The sequence below is a fragment of the Anabas testudineus genome, chromosome 17 (assembly GCF_900324465.2).
Source record: "Anabas testudineus chromosome 17, fAnaTes1.2, whole genome shotgun sequence".
Taxonomy (NCBI): Eukaryota; Metazoa; Chordata; class Actinopteri; order Anabantiformes; family Anabantidae; genus Anabas; species Anabas testudineus.
The window spans coordinates 10936890-10959316 of record NC_046626.1 but is presented as its reverse complement, the minus strand read 5'-3'; the positions used below and the strand labels follow the sequence as shown (position 1 = coordinate 10959316).

General features: G+C 41.2%; 1 protein-coding gene and 1 long non-coding RNA gene across 2 annotated transcripts; one reads left to right on the top strand and one right to left on the bottom strand.

The window, feature by feature from the left end:
- Positions 1-308: 308 nt before the first annotated feature.
- On the bottom strand, positions 309-22388 carry LOC113171494 (collagen alpha-5(IV) chain-like). The gene is made up of 52 exons (XM_026373873.1): positions 22201-22388; positions 20639-20692; positions 20332-20421; positions 20098-20142; positions 19761-19805; positions 19577-19639; positions 19336-19389; positions 19171-19197; positions 18572-18640; positions 18107-18169; positions 17972-18007; positions 13825-13869; positions 13552-13629; positions 13318-13371; positions 13144-13209; positions 12058-12102; positions 11870-11923; positions 11735-11776; positions 11390-11474; positions 11258-11293; positions 10969-11145; positions 10324-10413; positions 10011-10094; positions 9801-9871; positions 9527-9715; positions 9266-9437; positions 9050-9139; positions 8831-8938; positions 8525-8619; positions 7385-7535; positions 7141-7251; positions 6804-6968; positions 6591-6677; positions 6227-6358; positions 5938-6036; positions 5755-5853; positions 5469-5608; positions 5195-5321; positions 5013-5093; positions 4782-4880; positions 4573-4620; positions 4070-4252; positions 3790-3920; positions 3386-3458; positions 3032-3106; positions 2626-2751; positions 2379-2474; positions 1840-2049; positions 1519-1696; positions 1254-1368; positions 974-1146; positions 309-635 (listed from the first exon to the last, which is right to left on the bottom strand). Exons 1-52 carry the CDS (start codon positions 22270-22272, stop codon positions 518-520), a joined length of 5016 nt encoding a protein of 1671 aa, XP_026229658.1. The 5' UTR covers positions 22273-22388; the 3' UTR covers positions 309-517.
- LOC117152970 lies at positions 8543-10478 on the top strand. Its single transcript, XR_004463412.1, has 3 exons — positions 8543-8657; positions 9998-10115; positions 10350-10478. It is a non-coding gene; the product is annotated as an uncharacterized LOC117152970 (long non-coding RNA).
- Positions 22389-22427: the final 39 nt, after the last annotated feature.

The following is a 22427-nucleotide window of genomic DNA, read 5'->3' as shown; positions in this document are numbered from 1 at the left end:
AGCTGTTTTCGGATCAATGGAATCATGAAAACATGGAGTCATGGAAAAATCAATATAAGCAGAGTAGGTCTAGGTTGCAGATGGCTTTTCTTCAGTATGTCACTGGGCTGCCTTTAATATCAATGCCAGTAAAGTGAAAAAAGGACGCAAGATTAAGCAAATAAAGCAAAACGTGCCTGTGTTTACAATCCAGAAAAGACTGCATACACTAACAGAACTGGGCATACAACTGTTGCTGCTACTAGTATTATCTGCTAACTAGTATTATCAGTTCTAATGTGGCACAATACAGCCTTCACAAGATGTGGTTTACTAAGTGTTTTGTTGTCTTTAATTTTAAAAGTATTAACAAGTATCATCATTATGTTGCTCTCAGTATTGCTGAAATGTGCTCTTTTCAGCGGTAAGGTGAATGAAACACATTTATTCAATGCAGCATCAAAGAACCAGCTATACATACTACAAATGTTTAACTTAGAAATGTAAATTTTACCATAACTTTTTACTTTAAATGATATTAAAAGTTGTCCCCACGTCTTTCATCTGAGTCAGGTTGCCACAGTTTTCTACAAACCTGACAACGGCTGATAACACTTTGTAGAGAAGGTCCCTTCACTGTTTGAGGAACAGGTTTACTGTAGGAAAAAAAACAAAACATACACAGACAATGTTGAAACTTAATTACAAAACCTAAATAGAATTTTGGATTAGACTATATAATGGACTGTGTCGTCCTAATTTTTTGCCTAATCGAGGTGAAATGTTTAATTCCCAGTAGTAAACTACACGTCCTCTTTAATATAGGTGAATAACCTGAGCTGTAGACTCCCAAGCTTCTGAAACAGCACTGTGACTCTTGGAGGTTTGGAAGAATGCTGCAGAAATTCTTCCAAGATTTGACTGAAACTGCGAAGTGCAGGAATTTCCTGTCTCATGCATCCACCCCAGTTACAATGAGAAATGAATAGTTTACCTGAACATATTGTTGGGGTTGAGTGATGCCAGCCAGTAGCTGTATGAATCGGGATAGTAGTTACAAGTCCCCCTGCCGTGACACTCGATAAAGGGCACTTGGCGGAACAATTCTAGACATGATCCAGGAGAAACCAGAGGCTGAGAGGAGCCCTCTGCACCTGCTCCTGTTTGCTAGAAGGCATGGTGAAGACAAGACAAAGACTTAAAAAATGCTATACGAGAAGCTTAGGCAATTCAGAAAAAACAAAATAAACGCTGTCATGGTAAAAGGTTTTTACCATGACAAATGAGTATCCAGTCCACAGGGATTCCCAGCCTCGGGGACAGTCAGGTATTACAGTTGTCTGGCTGTGGACTGCTATAACATTGGAGGAGGTTTCACATACTGAGCACCTAAAGCGCACATAGAGACACCATATTTATATTGTCCTAACTTAAATAAAATAAAATGTTTTATCTTTGCTTAAGAAATGGATCAGGTTAAGATAATGGATGTCTGCACATATTAGCCTGTAAGTATGTGGGAATGCTCTCCTGTCCCACCTGCTAATGTAGGAGGCCAGCATATCCCCCGAGATGGACACCATGTTGGTAGGCATAGGCGTGTCAGTAGACAACCAGTAAGAGTAGTCATTTCGAGAAGCATAGCGGCAGGTTGTTTCTGTGTCACAGAACAGAAAAGGCATGGTGGAGAAACGAGGGAGACAGCTTCCCGTGGTGCCTGTGGGAAGGTTTTATGTGTTAGACAAATATCATATTGTATAATGATATGATTAATGAAGTTATTTAATTTATTTTATTATATTTTTTCATCAAGCCAAAACTACTTGTTACTACTGGGCATGAAGGTTTCCAGGCTCTTACCAAGGTCCTGACCATGAGCCCTCTCATTTCCATTGATGAAGAGGAAGGAGTAACCTGAGTAGATGAGACTCATGCCTTGAGGGCAGTCAGGGACATGGATGCTCTGACTGTGTCGAGCTATCAGGAAACTGTCAACAGAACCTCGTCCAGCTCTGCCAGGTAACCCTCGAGGACCTTTACGGCCTGAGCCTCCAGTTCTTCCTTCTGGACCTGCAAACATATTAATACACAAGAATCAAGTTCATAGTGAGTAATCATAGACCAATACTGTTTGAGGATTTTTCCTGAGCAGGGTTGGGTGGTATGCTATAGTTTTGTGGCTGCTAACTTATACTGTCTGAGGAGTGTTTTTTAATGATATATTTTTGTGGTAAAGAACTTTAACAGGGGCATGTTATATATATATAGATACATCACATATTGTTTATAATAAATCTCTAACTGGCTTCCCACCCGCATACACAACTGCATTTACTGTAATCCACAACCAATCTGAAAGTATTACTACAAACACATTTTTAAAATACATATACAAACACCTAGGAGTCCTGCTCTTCCTTTGTCCCCTTTGTGGCCTGGAAATCCGGGCGGGCCAGTTGGGCTGGAACCAGGCACTCCTTTGATGCCTGGCGGTCCTGGGAGAGATAGACAAAAAATGCTTTGTGAAACTGTAAAATCTACAAATGCTGTACAGCTATTTTTTTTTATTCCACCCTGTCAGCAATAGCCAGCATTATGTTGGTGCATCTAAAAATGAATGTGCATAGACTGAGCTAAGATAAGAACCTGGAAACCCTGGTGGTCCTGATGGTCCATTGGTCCCTGGGGCTCCTTTACCACCAGGTGGACCAAGTAAGCCAGGAAGTCCTGGTTCATACAAGATCGTGCCAAATGCTGGTTGACCTTTGACGCCTATAGGAATTGGACAAAAAAAATAGTGAAGTTATTCTCCCAAATAATCTGTGGTATCTGTGGTCCAGTTCTAGATTTATGAAAAGTCTACAAAATGTAAATGTTAGTAGGGTGCTACAGCTAACAGCATATCTACTAGTTGGGTGAAATACTACATACCTACTGCTAGATATAACTGCTGGACTAGTTATAACCTAGGTGGAAGTGATGTGGCAGATTTTGTGAATGTTATTTCTTTCTCTAATGGCAGTAAATATTACAAATGTCTTTTTTTTCTCACCAGGTAGTCCAGGTAAACCTTTGGGCCCAGGCGGACCAAAAAGACCAGGGATGATTCCTTGGTCTCCCCTGTGCCCTGAAAACACACAGGTCATAAAAAGATTGAAAGGAAATTAGCTTGTCTTCACAATTTTTTATTTTTACATTTCAGTTTATATGACATCCCAGAAGAAAAATGTAACTGTAGTTACCTTCATAAATCGAAATTTTCTTCCATTTGTATTTTACGATACTTGTGAGAACATAAATCAATCATGGACAATTACTCCTCTGTGGTGACAGAATAGCCTTTGTGTGGAGAATAATTTGAAGAGAGTCACCTATTCTATAGGCTATAACTGAAATGATAAATTACCAGGGGGCCCTTGGCTTCCAGGACGACCAGAATCACCTCTTGGTCCCGTGTCTCCAGGTCTTCCTCTTTCACCCTGGGGAAGCAAATAAAACTATGACAGGTCAAAGTTTAAATGTCTAGTATTGCAGTAAGATTCTGAACTCTCAGCATTGAGGTTTCTGAAGCCTTATAACTACAGATGAGTTATAATTAGTTAAATTTTGGTTTATCTGTCAAAAGCAAAGCAACACTATAAAGAGGGGTTTTGAATTGACTGTGAGTGCTTTTTCTTAACAGAAAACATTTAATCATACACAAATATCTTTGTCTATCTCTCTCTCCCTCCCTCATACAAATATAAATGCAGAACACTGGACATGAACGTTTATTATCCTTTTTCTCAAATAGACACTGAGGTCACATACAGGTGGTCCTTGAAGGCCTGGATCCCCTGGGGATCCACTGTAACCTGTGCGTCCTGTAGGACCTCTGTCTCCTCTGTCTCCTTTTATCCCAGGCAAAGTAGGACCTGGAGGACCAGGCAAGCCAGGAAACCCTACATACAGCAATGTGACAGAAAGAATGCACTCCTCAGCATCAGGTTATAGCCAGTTTCTTGATGAGTTGTAATGAGTAATACAATTGTAGTTTGATATTGCATCATGTGGAAAAAAAGGTGGGAGTCCTTTAACAGTATATCTTAACCTGGGCTCCCAGGATTTCCAGGGGGGCCATGGTCTCCTTTAGGCCCAGGGACACATGACCCTTCTCTTCCTGGTGGTCCTCTTGGACCAGAGACCCCAGGTGGACCTCGAAATCCTCTGTCTCCACTCAATCCAGGACTTGCTGTAACATTCAAACCAGGAGGGCCAGGGTCTCCAGAGGGTCCTAGAGTACAGAAAGAAAAGTCCATTGATGTAAACACATCATACAAACAAGTAGTAAAGACTAGATTTTGACTGGCTAAAGACATTTTTATACTTTGACCACATTTTCATTAGTAGAGATGCAAAGAGTTATGAACACGAGTTTGAAATGGATCAGTGGCATATCACCTTCAAATGCTTCATAGTACAAGTAGGAAGAGAATCGTGTACACGGAGGTGCACAATAGCGCAAGTGACACCCCAACCTTGTGATGTTTGAGGTCATGTATACCTAGACATATCTTGAAAACTCTAGGATAATGACATTTACCTGTGACTCACCTGGCTGACCTGTGTCACCTCGCCTTCCAGTTTTCCCTTCAAATATGACTGTAGAGGAGAGTTAGAATGATGGGTGAGTTTTGACTACAGCCATGATTTTAAAGTTACAGGTCAGTCCTCTAATAAAAGTGTGGACAGAAAAATAAATAAGAACTAACTATACATAATGGCTCAAAATAGACATACAGAAAATTTTAGATTTTTCTTACCGACGTCCCCTTTCTGCCCTGGTTCCCCAGGGAAACCATCCCGTCCCTGGTTCCCTTTAGGACCTATATTACCTCTGACGCCTGGTCGACCTGGATCACCTAAAGAAAACAAATATTTATAAAGTAAGGCTAAGGTTAGATGAAGATTAAAGTTTACTACTACATGCTCATTAATTAGGTGAGTTTGACATAATATTCTTTTATGATAGAAAGTTATTTTTAATGATTTGCCTGGTGGTCCATTAGGTCCAGGATGCCCTTTGCTTCCTGGGGGGCCATCTGAACCTTTAGGCCCTTTATGGCCTGGTGGACCTGGAACAGCATATGAGAAGGGGTTGATGGGTTAAACAAAGGGTGAGAAAATAATACTACAAATCACAAGTGTTCTAATTTTGATGACAATTGGTAGTTACCATTTTCTCCAGCAGGTCCTGTGTTTCCTTTGGCTCCACGATTTCCTGGTTGACCTACTAATCCACTGAAACCAGGTTCTCCTTTCTGACCCTTCATTACATCAGTATTTGCTGATCCTGGTTCACCCTGGACAGAGGAAGAAAAATAAAGAGAAGATTAGGGAGAAATCAACATTATTTAATTAGCACATGTATTTTTGGAATTTATACAAATGTTACTCTTAACTACAATGGACTTTGCTGCAACAGACCTTTTTAGATCAGCTATCACTACCTTATGTCCAACTGGTCCAGGTGGTCCATATCCATTGTAGTTCGGTTCTCCTCTGGCGCCTTTGTAACCCTTTATTCCTGGTGGACCACCTGGTCCTCGATCTCCAGGGATTCCTCTGTCTCCTTTTATTCCTTTAGAACCTGTGCAAATAAACCAAAATGCATTTTTAGTAAGATAATGAGCTTAATACCAACAACATCGGCTTGTTTATATAGTTCTATCAGAGAAGCTAGAGTTATTTTATACCTAATTGCAGAGCAATACAATGTGATACAATAGGTCTAACCTGGTGGCCCTATTACTCCTGTGTCTCCTGGGGCACCAACAGGCCCTTGACTTCCTTCTGAGAAGAATGATCCATCAATACCTGGATCACCTGGGGGACCTGGTCAAAGATAGGCACATGGCACAAATTCAGTTATGGTAATATAATCAGATTTGATTTCAACACGTGAAACTAAATTCAAACCTGTTTCTCCAGGACCCCCAGATGCTCCCTCTTTTCCTTTCTGTCCTTTTAATCCAGCTCTTCCAGTATCTCCAGGGGGACCCCCTAGACCAGGGTAACCTTAGATGGTATAAATGGTTGGATAGAGTTTAATAAGTTACACTGTACAGTATAAAATTTAGGCAAATTACTTACTTCAACTACTTCACTTTGTATAGCTTCATATAACATATTTTGTGAAACAATTTAATCTTACAATTTGTGTTTGTGAATTGATATTATTATGTGAAGAAGTTTCTGTAAAACTTACCTGTTTTACCAGGTTCCCCTGTTGGTCCTATAAGTTCTTCTGGTCCTGGTCCTGGTCCACCACTAGGACCTGGGTCTCCAACCACGCCTTTCGGACCCTGAGCACCTCTGACTCCATGTGGGCCAGGTGAACCTGTAAACAGCCATTGGGGCATCAACAAGAAGCACATGTACAACTACAATGAATTACCAACAATAGGAAGAGACAAAAACCTCTAAACTGTAACAGACATAATACTAACATATACAATATTCATAAATATAAAATTGAGTTAATACATGTTTATTGTTAAATGTATCTATATTATAGATTCACAGTGGTTTACTGGTCTGCGAAAGTGTGTGTGTTTGTATCCCTTTGTTACCTATTTCTCCTGGTGGTCCTCTACTTCCACTTAATCCCTCTGGTCCATATCCTGGTAGACCATCAGAACCAGGGTCTCCTCTGAATCCTGAAGAAAATCAAGTAGAACATAGAAACATTTGTTCTAATTGTATTTATATTTATTATGTAATTGCAGACTCTGTAAATTGTAAAATTAAAATTATTAAATGATTATAGTGACACAATCCCACACCTGGTGGACCCGGGATGCCGTTATGTCCCCTGATGCCTTTTTGTCCAGGAAGCCCAGAAGGACCTGGTATTGACAGCCCAGGGAAACCTGGCTCACCAGGGGGACCAGGACGACCAAATCCTGGCACACCAGCATTCCCCTTCTCACCCGGGGAGCCATTCTGTCCTGCAAACAGTTTGCAGTTGGGGAACAGAAGAAGATATGGATTGAAGGTAATGGTGACAAAACTGTTTTGTTGTACAGTGTAGAGATAATGGTCAACCTGAAATATTTTATCTTTCACCTTCTTCTGTAGTTGACAGTAAGGTACATCACAACCTATACAATACACACTGACCTGGATGTCCTGGATAACCATCTGGCCCTGGTGGTCCACTTGGTCCAGGTAAACCCTTACATAAATCTTTGCTACCAGGTAGTCCTGGAGGACCTGGGAAGCCTTTATTTCCTGCATAGGAAAATACAGTAAATACAGGTACGTGTTTGTATGAATTTGTATTTTTGAATATGTGTGCCTTTTTGGATAAACCATACATATTTAATTATCTGTAAGCTAAACTTTCTACTTGGTGTTTGAATACCCTTTGCTCCTGGCAAACCAGGACTGCCAGAAGGTCCTGGGTTTCCAGGTAGACCAGCTGGTCCTGGATTTCCTATGGACCCCTGAACTCCAGCTTCACCTGGAGGTCCTGGGAGGCCTGGGGGCCCAGTGTGTCCAAGTCCACTTTCACCCTGATAATCAGAAAATGCACTGGACTTTCAGGACATTTTTCATATTTAAGATTTATTAGACCTTGTTAATCCCATAAAGAAATTGCTTTGCCTTGCTACAGCTACTCTCTGTTCAAAAAGAAAGAAAACAACCACAACCAGTATAGAACCATCAACACAAGTACAAAATACAACAAGTACATAAAAAAAAATAAATGAAAATAATGATATTAACATTACATTTAGTAGATGCTTTTATCATATTTTAAAGCAACTTACAAGTGATATGGAAGGTACAAGGTCAATCTTACCACTACACTAGCAGGATGTTAAAGGATGCAATAAAAACAAAGAAAATCCAAAGATGGATAAAAGAGATCTATAGCAGTGCAATAAACAGTGATTACATAAATAATGGCTCCTGTTAGTGTCCACTTCCTTGTAGTTGCTACCGAGCAGATTACAGCATAAAAGAAGACACTAGCTACCACAGACTTTTGCTGCTAAGTTAGTTGTCCGGTTCAGTTGTTTTCCCAGGTACTTGTTGTCTCAAGCAACATCCACCTCCTCATCCCACATAGAAAAGGGAGTAGCATAGGGTCTTTTTCTTTCTGAAGTCCAGCAACTCTTGTGTTTTACTGACACTGGGTTGGAAGTGATTAAGTCCACACCAATCCACAAAGCTTTAAGGTAACTGGATGCAGACTGTTACCTCCATATTTATTATATATATATATAATTGTCTGAAGAGAAAATGCCTATTTCCCAAAATGTAGAATCATTCCATCTTTCTTACTACCTCCCAACAGAAACATGACTTTAAGACAATTCCAGAGAATCAATCTATCCTGTTTATTAATCAGCATGTGTATTAAACAGTGTTAACCTTCATGTTTAGAGTTTAAATATGGATATATACTACAATACATGTGCAAAATGTAGATCTCTACTATTTTATAGAAGGACTATATTTATAGAATTTTTTTAGAATCTCTCTCTCTCTCTCTGACCTTCAGTCCTGGAGAACCAGGAGGGCCTTGTGTACCTGGCTGACCAGGAAAGCCTCTACCTGGAAAGCCTGGGAGACCTGGCTGCCCCTTTTCACCTGAACAAGCACACACAGATACACACACAGTGATAAAGGTATGAATGATGCATGACTGACCCTTCCGTTCCATTTTGTTATAGAGATATAACAACTTTCAAAGTGACTTAAACTGTAATATTGTTAACACATCATCTGCTGCAAGAATCTTGAATGATTTGTCCATAGGGTGCAAATGTGGATGTTGTGACCTTACTACCGCAAAGATTACCTTTTAGTCCTGGGATCCCTGGCCTTCCAGGCAGTGACACTGTACCTTTTTCTCCTTTCTGTCCTGACAAACCTTGTGCTCCTGGAGTTCCAGGTGCTCCTTGAAAACCTTGATGTATGTTAGTAGTATGAGAGATGTTTCCATCATTTATTAACTGGAACTATCATTATGTAGTAGAACTATCATTAATCATTTAATGAGTCAAGCAGTTAGGCTCACCTGGGCTTCCAGGTGAACCAGGTTGCCCTTTAAATCCAGGTGGTCCAGGATGCCCTTTGCTGTGGATGTGGCCAGGTTCCCCTTTCTGGCCTAGCAGTGAAAGAGGAATAGAACAAAGCATAACATTAACTGGGAGCCTTTGTGTCTGTCTTTCTATTCCTGTGTTTAGGTTTAAATGTTTTTCTATCTTTACAATGGTCAGCTCAGATTGGTTACCTGGAATTCCATGCTGTCCTGGCAAACCAGGTACCCCAATATCTCCCTTACTTCCTTGAAGACCAGTAGTCCCATATCCTATTGGCCCAGGCTCCCCAGGTGGTCCTGGTCTGCCTATAGGGCCTGGCAGACCTGGGAAACCCGGGTCTCCCTCCTCACCTGGGAAAGGATACTGGAGAGCAGATGAAAAACTGTGAAGAACAATGTCAAATGGAAAACACATTTTTTACTGTTAGTTCATCTTTGTCAAAGCCTTCTCACCGAATCCCCTGGAGGGCCTTGATTGCCCTTTTGCCCTTGTAACCCTGGAAACCCAGGGAAGCCATCTGCACCAGACCTTCCATGCTGTCCTGGGTCTCCCATATCTCCCTTTATCCCAGGGGTATTATAGTAATATGGGTCTCCCTTTTCTCCTGGGGGACCTGGAAGTCCAGTTTCACCAAGAGGACCCTTTATAGATGGAAATGATTATTTACAACTGCAGTAAAAAACTAAGTTCAACCGCTAACATCCTTTTAAACACATAATTTCTTACTGGTCTTCCAGGTAAACCTTTAGGTCCTGGGAAGCCTGGATCACCTTTGGCACCTGGTCCTTGATTGTATCCTGAGCAACAGGCACACAGTGAATGTCTATCCTGGCTTTACACTTTGCTCTCCAATAAGACCAGTAAAAATTATTTTTAATGTAAAATAAAATGAATTACTATTGCTGTGTTTTTATTTCTTTCAGTGAATCGATTTACCAGGAATTCCAGGTGGACCAGGTGGTCCAGATGGTCCAGGGAGTTCTGATCCATAACACTCATAACAGGGCTCCCCCTTCTGACCTGTACAGAGCACAAGAATAGGTGAGTCCCATTTCATTGCACAGTGCTATTTCTCTTATGTAATTCTTTCCAGTTCAGACTAAATTAAAAGCTAAAAAGTTTGAAAACAAGGATAAACTGATACTAATCCACAAATTGCCAAACAGCAAGGTGTTAAGTGTGAAGAAAAATTAGCTGATCAGAAGAGATGTCAAACCATTAATTAAATTAATAACACCTAGTTTCCCACCTTTTATTCCAACTATCCCATCATAGCCCCTTGGTCCAGGGATACCTCCAATGCCCTTCATTCCTGGGGGAGCCTGGGTAATTCTGTCAGCTACAAACAACACCAACAACAATGTTCACATTTTTTAAATTTAAATGTACATTTGCTGGTACTTGCTGGGACAAATCAAATTGATACTTGTCTATCACACTTGCTTTTCTTTTTTCCTATGTTAAACAATATCATCATTGATAGATGGTGGTTCAACAGCAATAAACCAGCACGATCAACAGGGCAGGATAGATAAAAATCTCAAGTCATTGACATCTGAGAAGTGTTGAAATGTGGATAAATTGGCTCATGCTAATCATATTTCAGTGGTCTGTGTACAATTTAAAAATGAGTAACAAAGCCACAGCAGTTCTAAATGCTCTGGGATCACAAAACTAAAAGGTTATTTTAGTATTTTCTTGTTAAAAAAATGAATAAAAATCCATGCTCTACAACTGAAGTGGACATTCTTGTCTAGTAAGCTTAATGTGACATGGTTGAAACATTTAGTACTTATGTCAAGTGATTAAAGGTTTAAGCAAGATGTTTTTTAGTTAATGAAGACATTTGAAGTAAACAAAGTGGAAGTCAAACAAGTAGGATATTTACACATACTTCTGTCTTCCGGAGGCCCAGGTGGCCCTCTATCCCCAGGTGGCCCTTGATCACCAGGATCCCCATCTGGACCTGGGAATCCCATATAAGAATCCCCAGGTTCTCCAGGATCCCCCTTGGGACCTGGAAAGCCAATGGGACCTTGTGGACCTGGCACATTAATCCCAGATTCATGGCCTGTATAATGAGACGTCAGACACCAGTTTATATATTAAAACTGAAAACCTGAAAAGCAACATAGTGTTAAAAATTGTCTTTGAGACAGACAAACAGACAGACAGACACATACCTGGAAGTCCCTCAGGTCCAGGAAACCCCATAAAACCTGATGGTAAAAATTAAATGTAAAATAGAACAACAGTAGTTACATTCACTATAACTCAGTAAAGCAAAATCAATAAAGATTTTTTTTTTCTTCTACCTTGAAGGCCAGGGGGCCCAGGTGGGCCTGGGAGACCAGGATCTCCAGGGAATCCTTTGAGTGACTGAGTAACAGGCCCTAATATCTATAAGGAAAAGCACAGGGGCCTGTAGTGGAATCATCGTTGAACAGCATGAATAGAAGATACTGTATACTGTAGAGAACAGACTCACACAAGTACACAACATAAATGGTTTGTACTTGTGTGGTTGTAAAAACTAACATGCATTTAACTCAGGGAGTGGATCTCTCCCTGGTTTATACCATAACTCTGGAAAAAGAACTGGAAATATTAGCATCAGAATACAAAAAAACAGGAGTACATGTAGGAAATGATGAACTTACCACTCCAGGTCGACCAGGCAGACCCCTATTTCCTTTTTCACCCTTGAGATCAACGTGAACAAACACAACATGATACAATGCATATCCAGCCACAAATAGACTGAATACTGCTTGTGGCACTGATACAATACTGACCATCACTCCTGGTGTTCCTGGATACCCTGGTTCACCTCTGGGGCCAGGCCTTCCCTAAGGAAAACTATACTGTATTAAAACTCCACACATTGAGTAAACAAACACACACAGAAAGAGAGAGAAAAAATAACATTACTCAGCACACAACACGTATATACATATATACATATAGCAAGGTAGAACGGTACCTCATATCCATATTCTCCAGGATCACCATCCTTTCCTGTCTTTCCCTGTAAAGACAATAAAATATTTTAGCAAGGCCTCTTCCATGATTTATTCAGGTCATTGTCATTATCTTCATGTTTTGCAGTTATCCACACCTCACACCTAACTTGCTTTGCAGCTGGACAGGGGACTACACACCTCCATTGTCTTCCCTTGCACCTTGTCCATTGTACCCAAGTTGCCTTAGCTTTTCTTCTATATATTGCCTGCCTGACTCTTCCTTGTGTGTTTGTTTAGAACGTTTTTGCCTTATCCGGTTGTCTGTTTGTCTTAATATTCATTAGAGGTAAACTGTTGACATCTGTGCCAGTTTTCCTCTGCGTCTTGGACTTGCCTCAGGCATCCTTTTGATTTATTTTCCTACTAAAAGTTGTTTTTGTGACAAATTGTAGAGATTGGGGAGGGTGCCTTCTTCCATTACATTACAGAGTTACCTCAAAAGCAGTGCCTTGGTTCAGGTTTATGGCGTAAGCCTACACAATAGGAGTTTTGAGTCTGCAGTTTGGTGGTTTTTATGGTTACGCTTTATGGTAACAGTTTAATAGGCTTTTAAAGAAAAACATGGCTTTACCCTCTAAAATGATATTTATAATGTTATAATACATTGTCAGGCTCAATATACCTCAGTGTGCACTAAGGACATTTTTTGCACTTAACCCTTACTCTTGTTACTCCTACCCTCCTTTTTATGACACGCTAACACACTACAGACTGAGGAGTCTGTGGTAAAACTGTAAACTTTAACTTGAAAATCATTTTCTAACAAAAGAATTACATGGAGATTGGGAACACGCTTACAGTGATGACAAATCTCATCATCTTGAATGCTACATCACTGCCCTCTGCTGTTCAGCTTTGTTTTTGCCCTATGCCCAGTTTGTTACCAGAGACCTTGCTATTCAAAGTGGAGTGGAAAAAAAATCTCTGAATCAAGGAGGAAACATATGATGCAACACTCCAAGAAAGCAGCAGTTTTTGGGACATCATTAATATTCACACTTCTTCTCTAAGGCAAAAGAGAATTGACTGGCTTGGTAGTATCGTACTTCTTGGCCCACAGGTCCTTTGTCTCCCTTTGCTCCTTTGATATAAAGGCCATCAAAAGGGTCTCCCTAAGAGTGTCAAGACAAGAATCTGATTTAAAAAAGAAAAACAAAAATAGCCAGTAAGTTTGAAATGTGCAATGCATAATATCAAATTCATGTTAAATAGAAACTTACTGGTTCACCCTGGCAGCCTTTTTCTCCTATACTTCCTTTGTTTCCTTTTACACCCTGAATAAGAAATAAACCTCAGTTTATAGTATGATTGATTAGTTAAAATGGCAGCACTTCCATACTTTACTTCTAAATAGATATTTATAATTCCAGGCGCTTTGGAATTCATACTCCACAGAGGTGAATTCAAATATATTTAAATTTTAAATTAAATCGCAACTCGGTCTGTTGCTATACCTTCAAAACAAGACCCCCAGTGAAAAACTCCTTAACCCGACCCGGTGGCCCCGGCGGGCCTGGTAGCCCTGGTCTTCCCTACATGAAACAACGTGAAAAATATTGAGAACAGCCTCAATAATATGGTGTTGTCATTTTACAGAAATGTTTAGAATAAGAGATAAAGGTATAGTGATGTATGTCAGTATCTATTTAGCATCCTCTATTTATCCTCAAATTTTATGTAACATTATTAAAATACTAATAGTGTATTCAAAAAAGAAAATACTGTACTTTAGGTCCACGAGGTCCTGGGATTCCGCTTATGCCTTCTTGACCCTGTAGGATAGGACAGCTTTTGTAAATTGTTATAATTACCAGGTCTCACAGTCCTTCTCAAATCGTTCTCCATGGTTTCACGTTTTTCTCATTGCTCTCACAGATTCATGGTGGTCAGTTCCCATGCTTACATTTACATTTACATTTACATTTAGTCATTTAGCAGACGCTTTTATCCAAAGCGACTTACAAGTGAGGAACAAGGCAAGCAAACAAAATCTAAGTCAAGAAGAAACAACATCAAAGCAAAGTGCTTTCAAAAAAGTGTTACTGTTTCAAGAGATGTTAGAAAGAAAGGGTAGAATTTATTTATTTATTTATTTTTTTAAGTGCAAAGGAAGATGCGGAAGAGTTCTGTTTTCAGCAGTTTTTTAAAGATTGCAAGTGAGGTGGCTGAGCGTGCAGAGATAGGCAGCTCATTCCACCATCTTGGGATCACTGAGCTGAACAGTTTTCCTTGGTGTCGACTGTGTGGTGCTGGTACCACCAGACGACGTTCCCTGGTTGAGCGCAGTGGACGGGAGGGGATGTAGACCTGAACGATTGAATTGAGATAAGATGGAGCTGTGGAGTTCACCACTCTGTAGGCAAGAGACAGAGCTTTGAACCTGATCCTTGCAGCCACAGGAAGCCAGTGTAAAGATCTGAAGAGCGGTGTGACATGAGACCTTCTAGGTTGATTGAAAATGAGGCGTGCTGCCGCATTTTGGATCATCTGGAGGGGTTTGGTCGTGGATGCCGGTAAACCCATCAGTAGTGCATTGCAGTAATCCAGGCGAGATAAGATCAACGCCTGTACAATGAGTTGGGTCGTGTATTCCGTCAGATAGGGTCTGATCTTTCTGATGTTGTGGAGGGCATATCTACACGACCTAGCGACTGTGGCGATGTGATCTGTGAAGGTCAGCTGGTCATCAATGATGACCCCCAGGTTTCTGGCTGACTTAGTAGGGGATATCACCGCAGATCCAATGTTAATGCTGATGTTGTGTTGAGTTGAAGGTCTGGCAGGGAAGACTAGAAGTTCAGTTTTGGGTATGTTGAGTTGAAGGTGTCTTTTTCTCATCCAGGCAGAGATGTCAGAGAGACAGGCAGAGATGCGAGATGAGACAGTTGAGTCATCCGGCGGAAAAGACAGGAAGAGCTGTGTGTCATCTGCATAGCAGTGATAAGAAAAGCCATGAGAATGGATGATAGAGCCTAGAGAAGAAGTATAGATTGAAAAAAGAAGAGGACCAAGGACTGAGCCCTGCGGTACACCGGTGGAGAGGTTATGAGAGTCAGAGACACGCCCCTGCCAGGATACCTTAAAGGTTCGTTCGGACAAGTATGACCGAAGCCAGGCTAGAGCTGATCCAGAGATGCCCAGGTCTGAGAGGGCAGTCATGAGAATCTGATGGTTCACAGTGTCAAAGGCTGCAGATAGATCTAATAGAATAAGGACAGAAGATTTACCTGCAGCTTTTGCCACCCGTAGGGATTCCACAACAGTCAGAAGTGCCGTCTCTGTGGAGTGCCCACTCTTGAAGCCAGACTGATTGACATCAAGGAGGTTATTCTGGGAAAGAAAGTCAGAGAGTTGATTAAAGGCTGCACGTTCCAGAGTCTTGGCCAGGAATGAAAGAAGAGAGACCGGTCTGTAGTTCTCCACAAGGGAGGGATCCAGAGAAGGCTTCTTCAAAAGTGGAGTGATCTGGGCCTGCTTGAACGAGGTGGGAAAGGTGCCTGTTGTGAGAGAGGTGTTGATGATCTGTGTAATGGCTGGTATTAGTGTTGGTGCGATAGCTTGAAGAAGAGTAGAGGGGATCGGATCCAGAGAGCAGGTGGTCGGGCGATTGGAGAGGAGGAGAGTGGATACATCGTCCTCTGACAGTGTTGAAAAAGTGAAGTGAGATGCATCGTCAGGTTTAGTAAGCAGAATGTCATTGTCAGGAGGAGAGAACTGGGAGCTGATGGCTGCCACCTTGTTGGTAAAAAAGGAGGCAAAGTCATCAGCTGTGAGACAGGTGGGTGGTGGAGGTGGGGGTGGATAGAGTAGGGATTTGAAAGTTGAGAACAGCTTTCTGGTGTCTGTGGTGTTGCTGAGCTTGTCCTGGTAATAATCAGTCTTCGCCCTGGTGACACTGTAAGAGAAGGATTGAAGCAAATCCTGATACTCAGTTAGAGCAGGTTGAGACCTGGATTTGCGCCACTTCCTCTCAGCACTCCTGAGCACCGTGCGTTGTTCACGGATCTGGTCAGTGAGCCACAAGTTGGAAGCTGAAGGACGAGCAGGTCTGGTAGATGTCGGGCAGAGACTATCCAGGCAGAACGAAAGAGTATCGCAGAGCCTGTCCGTGGCTGCGTCGGTGTCGTAGGTGGATAAAACCTGCGATGAGGGCAGCGCTGCAGAAACCAGGGAAGAAAGCTGCTCCGGGTTGAGAGATCTGAGGTTGCGGCGGAATGTTTCCAATGCAGTGGAAGAATGAGATGGTCTAGAGATGAAGACTGTGAGCTGAATGAAGAAGTGATCCGACAAATGCAGAGGAGTGACAGAGATGTCATCTACAGTGCAATTTCGGATCAGAACAAGGTCCAGGTTGTTGCCAGCTTTGTGAGTTGGAGGAGTGGAGACTAGTCTAAGGTCAAACGTGTTCAGAAGAGCGAGCACGTCAGATGTCTGTGGTTTGTCCAGGTGGATGTTGAGATCACCTAAGACGATGAGAGGAGTGCCATCTTCAGGGAATTGAGACAATAGCATATCCAGCTCGTCACAAAAGTCCCCCAGCTGGCCCGGCGGTCGGTAGATCACAATGATGTGGGCTGTGATCGGTGCTGTAATCCTAACGGCATGATATTCTAAAGAAGACAGATTACTAAAGGGTGCCATGGTGAAGAACTTCCAGGTATCGGCTACTAGGAGACCAGTCCCGCCCCCCCGGCGTGATGGGCGAGGAGTGTGAGAAAAAGCAAAGCCGGTGGAGAGTGCGGCTGGGGTGGCCGTGTTTTGCGGAGTAATCCAGGTCTCCGTAAGTGCAAGCAGCTGAACAGCTGAGGTTGTAGCAAAAGCTGGAATGAAATCCGCCTTGTTCACCGCCGACTGACAGTTCCACAGGCCAAGAGAAAAAGAGGCCGGCGGCGAGGTGTTGTGGGTGAGGGGCCGCAGGTGGGAAATGCATCGTCCTCTCGGAGAACGCCATGTCCTGCGTCTGCCGAGGAGGACGGGAATCTGCTGAAAACACATTGAAAGAAAGGGGACAGAAAGGCTTTCCGAAGCGGAAAGGGTTAAAGTGAAGAGAAAGAGAAAGAAGTGCAAATAAAGTTGGTAACCTTGCGTCTTGCGGTGTCCTTGCTCGGTGGACTCGCACAGGTAGACTCGCAGGTCTTTACCCAAATCGGTCTTCACACAAAGAGGGCTGACGCTTCCGCTGACGCTCCAGCAAGACAGGTGCTTTAAATACGGTCGCAATGGGCTACGGCTGAAACCGCCCCCTGGTAGAAACCAATCTAATTTGTGTGCCTTTGGTAGGTCAAAGGTGTGAATGCTCGGTGATTACTAAGCTGAAACTACCACCAACAATAGACCAAAACTCTCTAACTACAGTTCTTAATACGTATTGAAACAGACTGACAAACAGGCTAAATCAGCAGACTAGAGAGAAATGACACAAGCTCTGCTACCTCTGAAACTAACAAACAAATTTCAAACAACCCTTACTTATTCAGTAGATCTCCTGTCCTAGTTTGGTGCTTGTCCTGCTTACTATCTTTGCTCCTGTCAACTCCCACTAGTGTGAATAAAAGGGCTCTGTATTTTCTTTGATACTAATCTGTAATCCACCAACTCTCTGAGAAGAGTTTCATGGAAAGCTGTGAGACTGCAACACATCTCTGTGTTCCAAAATACTGCCCAGCTGATAAAGAAATGTTGTGACTAGACAGAAAGCAACAGCTAGGAAATGTTTACACTGTTCCAGGTGGGGTAAACACTGACAATTTTGATAACTGGTCAACTGAATTAAAACAAAACGCCGTGCTTGAACTTACATTCTTGTTACCACAGATATAAACTGTCAAATATTATAGACACACACATGTCCAAATCAATATTTATTAGTGTTACCTTAGATCCAGATGCCCCTGGATGGCCAGGAAGTCCCTGTTTATAAAGAATGCACCACTATTAATCTCCACCATCTTACACATTTTTATTATGCTAAATGTATTATTTGAAAGGCAACCTAACACTTTTACTCACAACTGTTCCGCCAGGTCCAGGGTTCCCTGGTGGTCCCATCTCTCCAGGGAAACCTTGAAGTCCCTGAAATACAAGACAAGTTGTCCTCACATCTCCACGTTTTTCCTCAATGAATCAGATGGCGAATTTTTTGTGGATAAACGAAAGAAATGAAAATCTACACACTACCCAAAGCACTCAAATCATGCGATTCATAGCGTTTTGTCCTGTTTTGGTTTGGTATGCTTTCTCACCCGGAGGGCCACACCAGAGTTCATTAGATGATGCAGATCGAGACCCCCTCTTTTCGGGGGTCTCTGTGTAGTTTTTTTTTGTGTGCACTCGACTGCAATTACCATGTTCACACCAAAACGAACGGCACCAAGAGAGGTTGAAGTTGAGTTTGATTTAATCGAGCCAGTCGGTGTGAAAACACTCTTTGACCACTTGTACAAACAAAACGAATAAAACAAATTAATAAATTACCGTCTCGCCGTCTCTCCCAGGCAGCCCAGGTGGCCCTGGCCTCGATTCCACTGATATCAAAGAATCACCCTGTGAAATGGTGGAAGTTTATTTAACACTCAAAATTACTCAAATGTGATGTTTTACCATTGGTATAGGTGTGTATTAGTAATGCAGGGCAGATGTAAGAACATGCAATAGTTGGCTATTGTAAATGAAGTTTTAACTATATAATGTTTGTTTCTCTGAACATTTTTTTACTGTCATTCTGCCAGGACTTGTAGGTAGGATGTTACTTCAATAGAGCACAAATTGTTGTGCCATAGGTGGTGCATGCAATTAAAGATGAATTGTTCCCATGTGTTTGGTCTTGAGATATAACGCGCTGTTGTTGCAGATAAAAGCGAAAGAACAGACTAAAGAGAGAGGAAAAAAAAAAACCCTTTAAACAAGTTATTAGTCTCACATGGACTAGGTACAAAATAAGCTTTGGGAACATGGGGGACCATGCAGTATCATATTAGTTTTTCCTGCTGATAGACATTTTAAAGGCAGTACTTGTTAAGCAATACTGCAGTTTTACCCTCACTAAAAAGCCCTGGGTGGCACAGTTTTATTACCTTCTCTCCATGCAATCCCGGTGCACCCTGTAAAATAAAGACAAAGACAAAGCAGGTTTTGAACAATAAACACATTATAAGGGTTAGTGAGGGATACAGCCAGCCAGAATAATGTATTTAACTTCAACATAAAGATATATATTTTTTTTAAATTCAGTGTCTTACTGGAATTCCATCAAAACCATGGGCACCAGGAATCCCAGGAATGCCATCTTCTCCCTAAAAGTAGGTAAAGTGTTCAAAACATGCAAGGTTTAATTCTAATAAACACAGCATTAGCACATTTTAAAATATGTATTCTGAACTCTTTTATGATATAATTTCGGGTAAAGCTCTCTTTTCCAACGTATTATTGATACCAAACTATTATAGATACCACAAATTCATTTTCATTAATAATTATTACATCAGTTCCATTGCAGCCAGGGGCCCCAGGGGAACCCGGAGGACCTTGTAAACCTGGAATACCCTGCAAGAGAATAACAGCAGAATTTAAAAAGGTAACAGGACTTTGTTAACATTTGCAGGAAACTGCACTTTCACATAATGTGCAGAGCAAAACAAATGTTTTAGAAAATAAAACCCCTCACCGGTAGACCATGAGATCCAGCAAATCCTTCTTTGCCTTCTGGGCCCTGTGATGATGAACCAAAATACTTATTCAGAGATGCATGGGTACTACAAGGAATCTGGTATCACAATGTTTTCACTTAAAGTACACATTGTGTATTGTATATACTGCACATGGGCAAGAGAAAGTAAGTGAACTGGATTTTGTGTGTCTGAAGCCATTCTGAACATCAGATCACATTTAATGAGCAATTTATGCAGAAAACCAGCAAAATTAAAAATTTTCAATGATACACTGAGACATCAAATAAACACATCGGAAAACAGACACAAGATCAGAAAGCACAGTTGTGTTACCGGATTGCCTTTTGGTCCTGCCGGTCCATCAGGCCCAGTGTTGCCCTGTCAAAAGACAACAAGCTATAATTAATCTTAGTGAGTCAGTAAGATGCAGTACAAGCACAGCTTGTCTAGGTACAGAAGAGAAAGTGTAATTCATCACACTGCACACTATTTGAGTCAATGTTGCCCTCTGACATAACAGAGATGTACAGAATATAAAATCAAAGCAGTCACAAGAGGCAGGCTGACCTTTGGGCCCATAGGCCCAGCATGACCATCTGATCCTGGATGGCCCTCTGGTCCTGGGGGACCTGGAACTCCGGGAAAACCTTTGTCTCCCTGTGTGTGTGTAAGTGTACATGTTTCAGATTCAACAAAAAAATTAAAAAATAAAGTAAATAGTAATGTGCAGTGGGACTGATGCTTAATAAACCACATACTGGCTACTCAGTAACATTCAACAGCTATCTTCAGTGAAAGCATTTTGAAATCGGTAAGGCCTGCTTTAGAGATGTTGAATAGTTGTTAGTATTTGTACTTTAGAAGATCCACTCACCCTGCTGCCTTTCACTCCTTCACAGTAGCATCTTGATTTTCCACTGCACACACACTAAAAAGAAATAACATTGTTCAATGTGTGTTACATGAATGGAAAACCATTTTTGTTCGTTTATTTTTATGTTAAATGGATTTACCATATCCACCATATATTATCTCTGGGATCATGTCTACCTGCCTTAATGGTTGTACCACCCCACAGCTTGGGAGCCACTGTGCTAGTAGAGTTACTAAAAGCAGTCTGACGAACTGAATGATGCAAATAGCTTCACGGTAGAGTGCAACTGTTAAAATATTGTTTGGATCAAACTTTTGTTATTTGTTATTAGATTTTGTTTGCTTGCCTTGTTCCTCACTTGTAAGTTGCTTTGGATAAAAGCGTCTGCTAAATAACTATATGTAAATGTAAATTTGTGAATTGAGTTTACTTTGGTTTACTTTTGTATTCTAGTCATTTAATTTCAAGGCAGTAAACTTTATTGAAGCTAAAAAGGTGAAGCTACAAGCACAAATTTTATAATGGCTAGTTAATAAGCACCCAATATGATTAATTATTATCAGCTAGTACAGCATTATTTACACTTTCAGTGCACCTTGGTCTTGTGCACACTCATCTTTAAGCCACAGAGAAAATGCATTTGATACATTTTTTTTAAGGTTGATTCAGTTAATATAGGCTGTTCTGTGATCACTTTTACAATCATTCAAATGAAAGCAACTATTATCTTTGTCATATATGAAAACAGAGGCATTTTATTGGCCCAGCTATAACAGCATCATTGGTCTTTGTCTTTTTGTAGCATTTACTTAATAATTGTATCCTTCTGCCTTTGCACACGCTGGCCAGTCCTATTGTCTTGTTGTGGCTATTATATGAAAACTATTTAACCAAAATTTCACATTTTCCTGAACTATATTATTTTCAGATATCTTTCACTTTGCTGCATCCATCTACATGTGATGAAAAGCCCCACTAACATGGCCCACTCAAGAGTATGGTATACAGTGAAGTAGATGTACACACTGACTCCAAACAAGACCATTTCTTCAGGGTACAAGATGGTTTCACATAAGCATAGATACTGCGGTTACAAACACACCATGATCTGTATTACTAATGTTAATGCAGTGAGGCCTAAGTGGTGTTCACATTATACACAACAGGGAACACACAAGGAGCACAGAGTTCAAAACGATGCTGTTCTCCTGTAAACATTGGATTAGGGGGTTTTGGTCTGGGACCTGGGAGCAAGGGAATAGTAAAGGAACTGTGCATTCGTCAGCAATAATATTAACACTAAATGTTACTGACACACTGACAAAGTCATTAAATATTTGATTTAGAACAATTAGGTTGTGAAATGTTTCATTATTGTCTACTCGAAAAAAAGTTATTATCAAGTTCACCAAATAAAACTTCCAACAACGAATGACGCTCATCTCAGAAACTCCCCAAAAACTTTGTAACTTTGGAACCAGGAGACAAAGACTTGCTAAAGTCTGTCTGATCTTTCTACAATGTTACATCAGCAAAAAAAAAAAAGAAATTAAACTTCTTACATTTTTGGCCCCAGTGCCCATCAGCAGCACAGCAAACAGGATCAGAGGAGCTACAAACAATGGCCTTTCCATGACGCTTACTCTGATTACATCCAAAGGCTCAGACGTAACCTCAAACACTCCAGAGGGGATGAATGTCTTTTCGGGCGCCTCCTCTGCAACCGGTCTTCACATTATACCCATCCACTGCAGCGCTATGGCCAGTGTAAGCGTAATGCTTCAGTTAT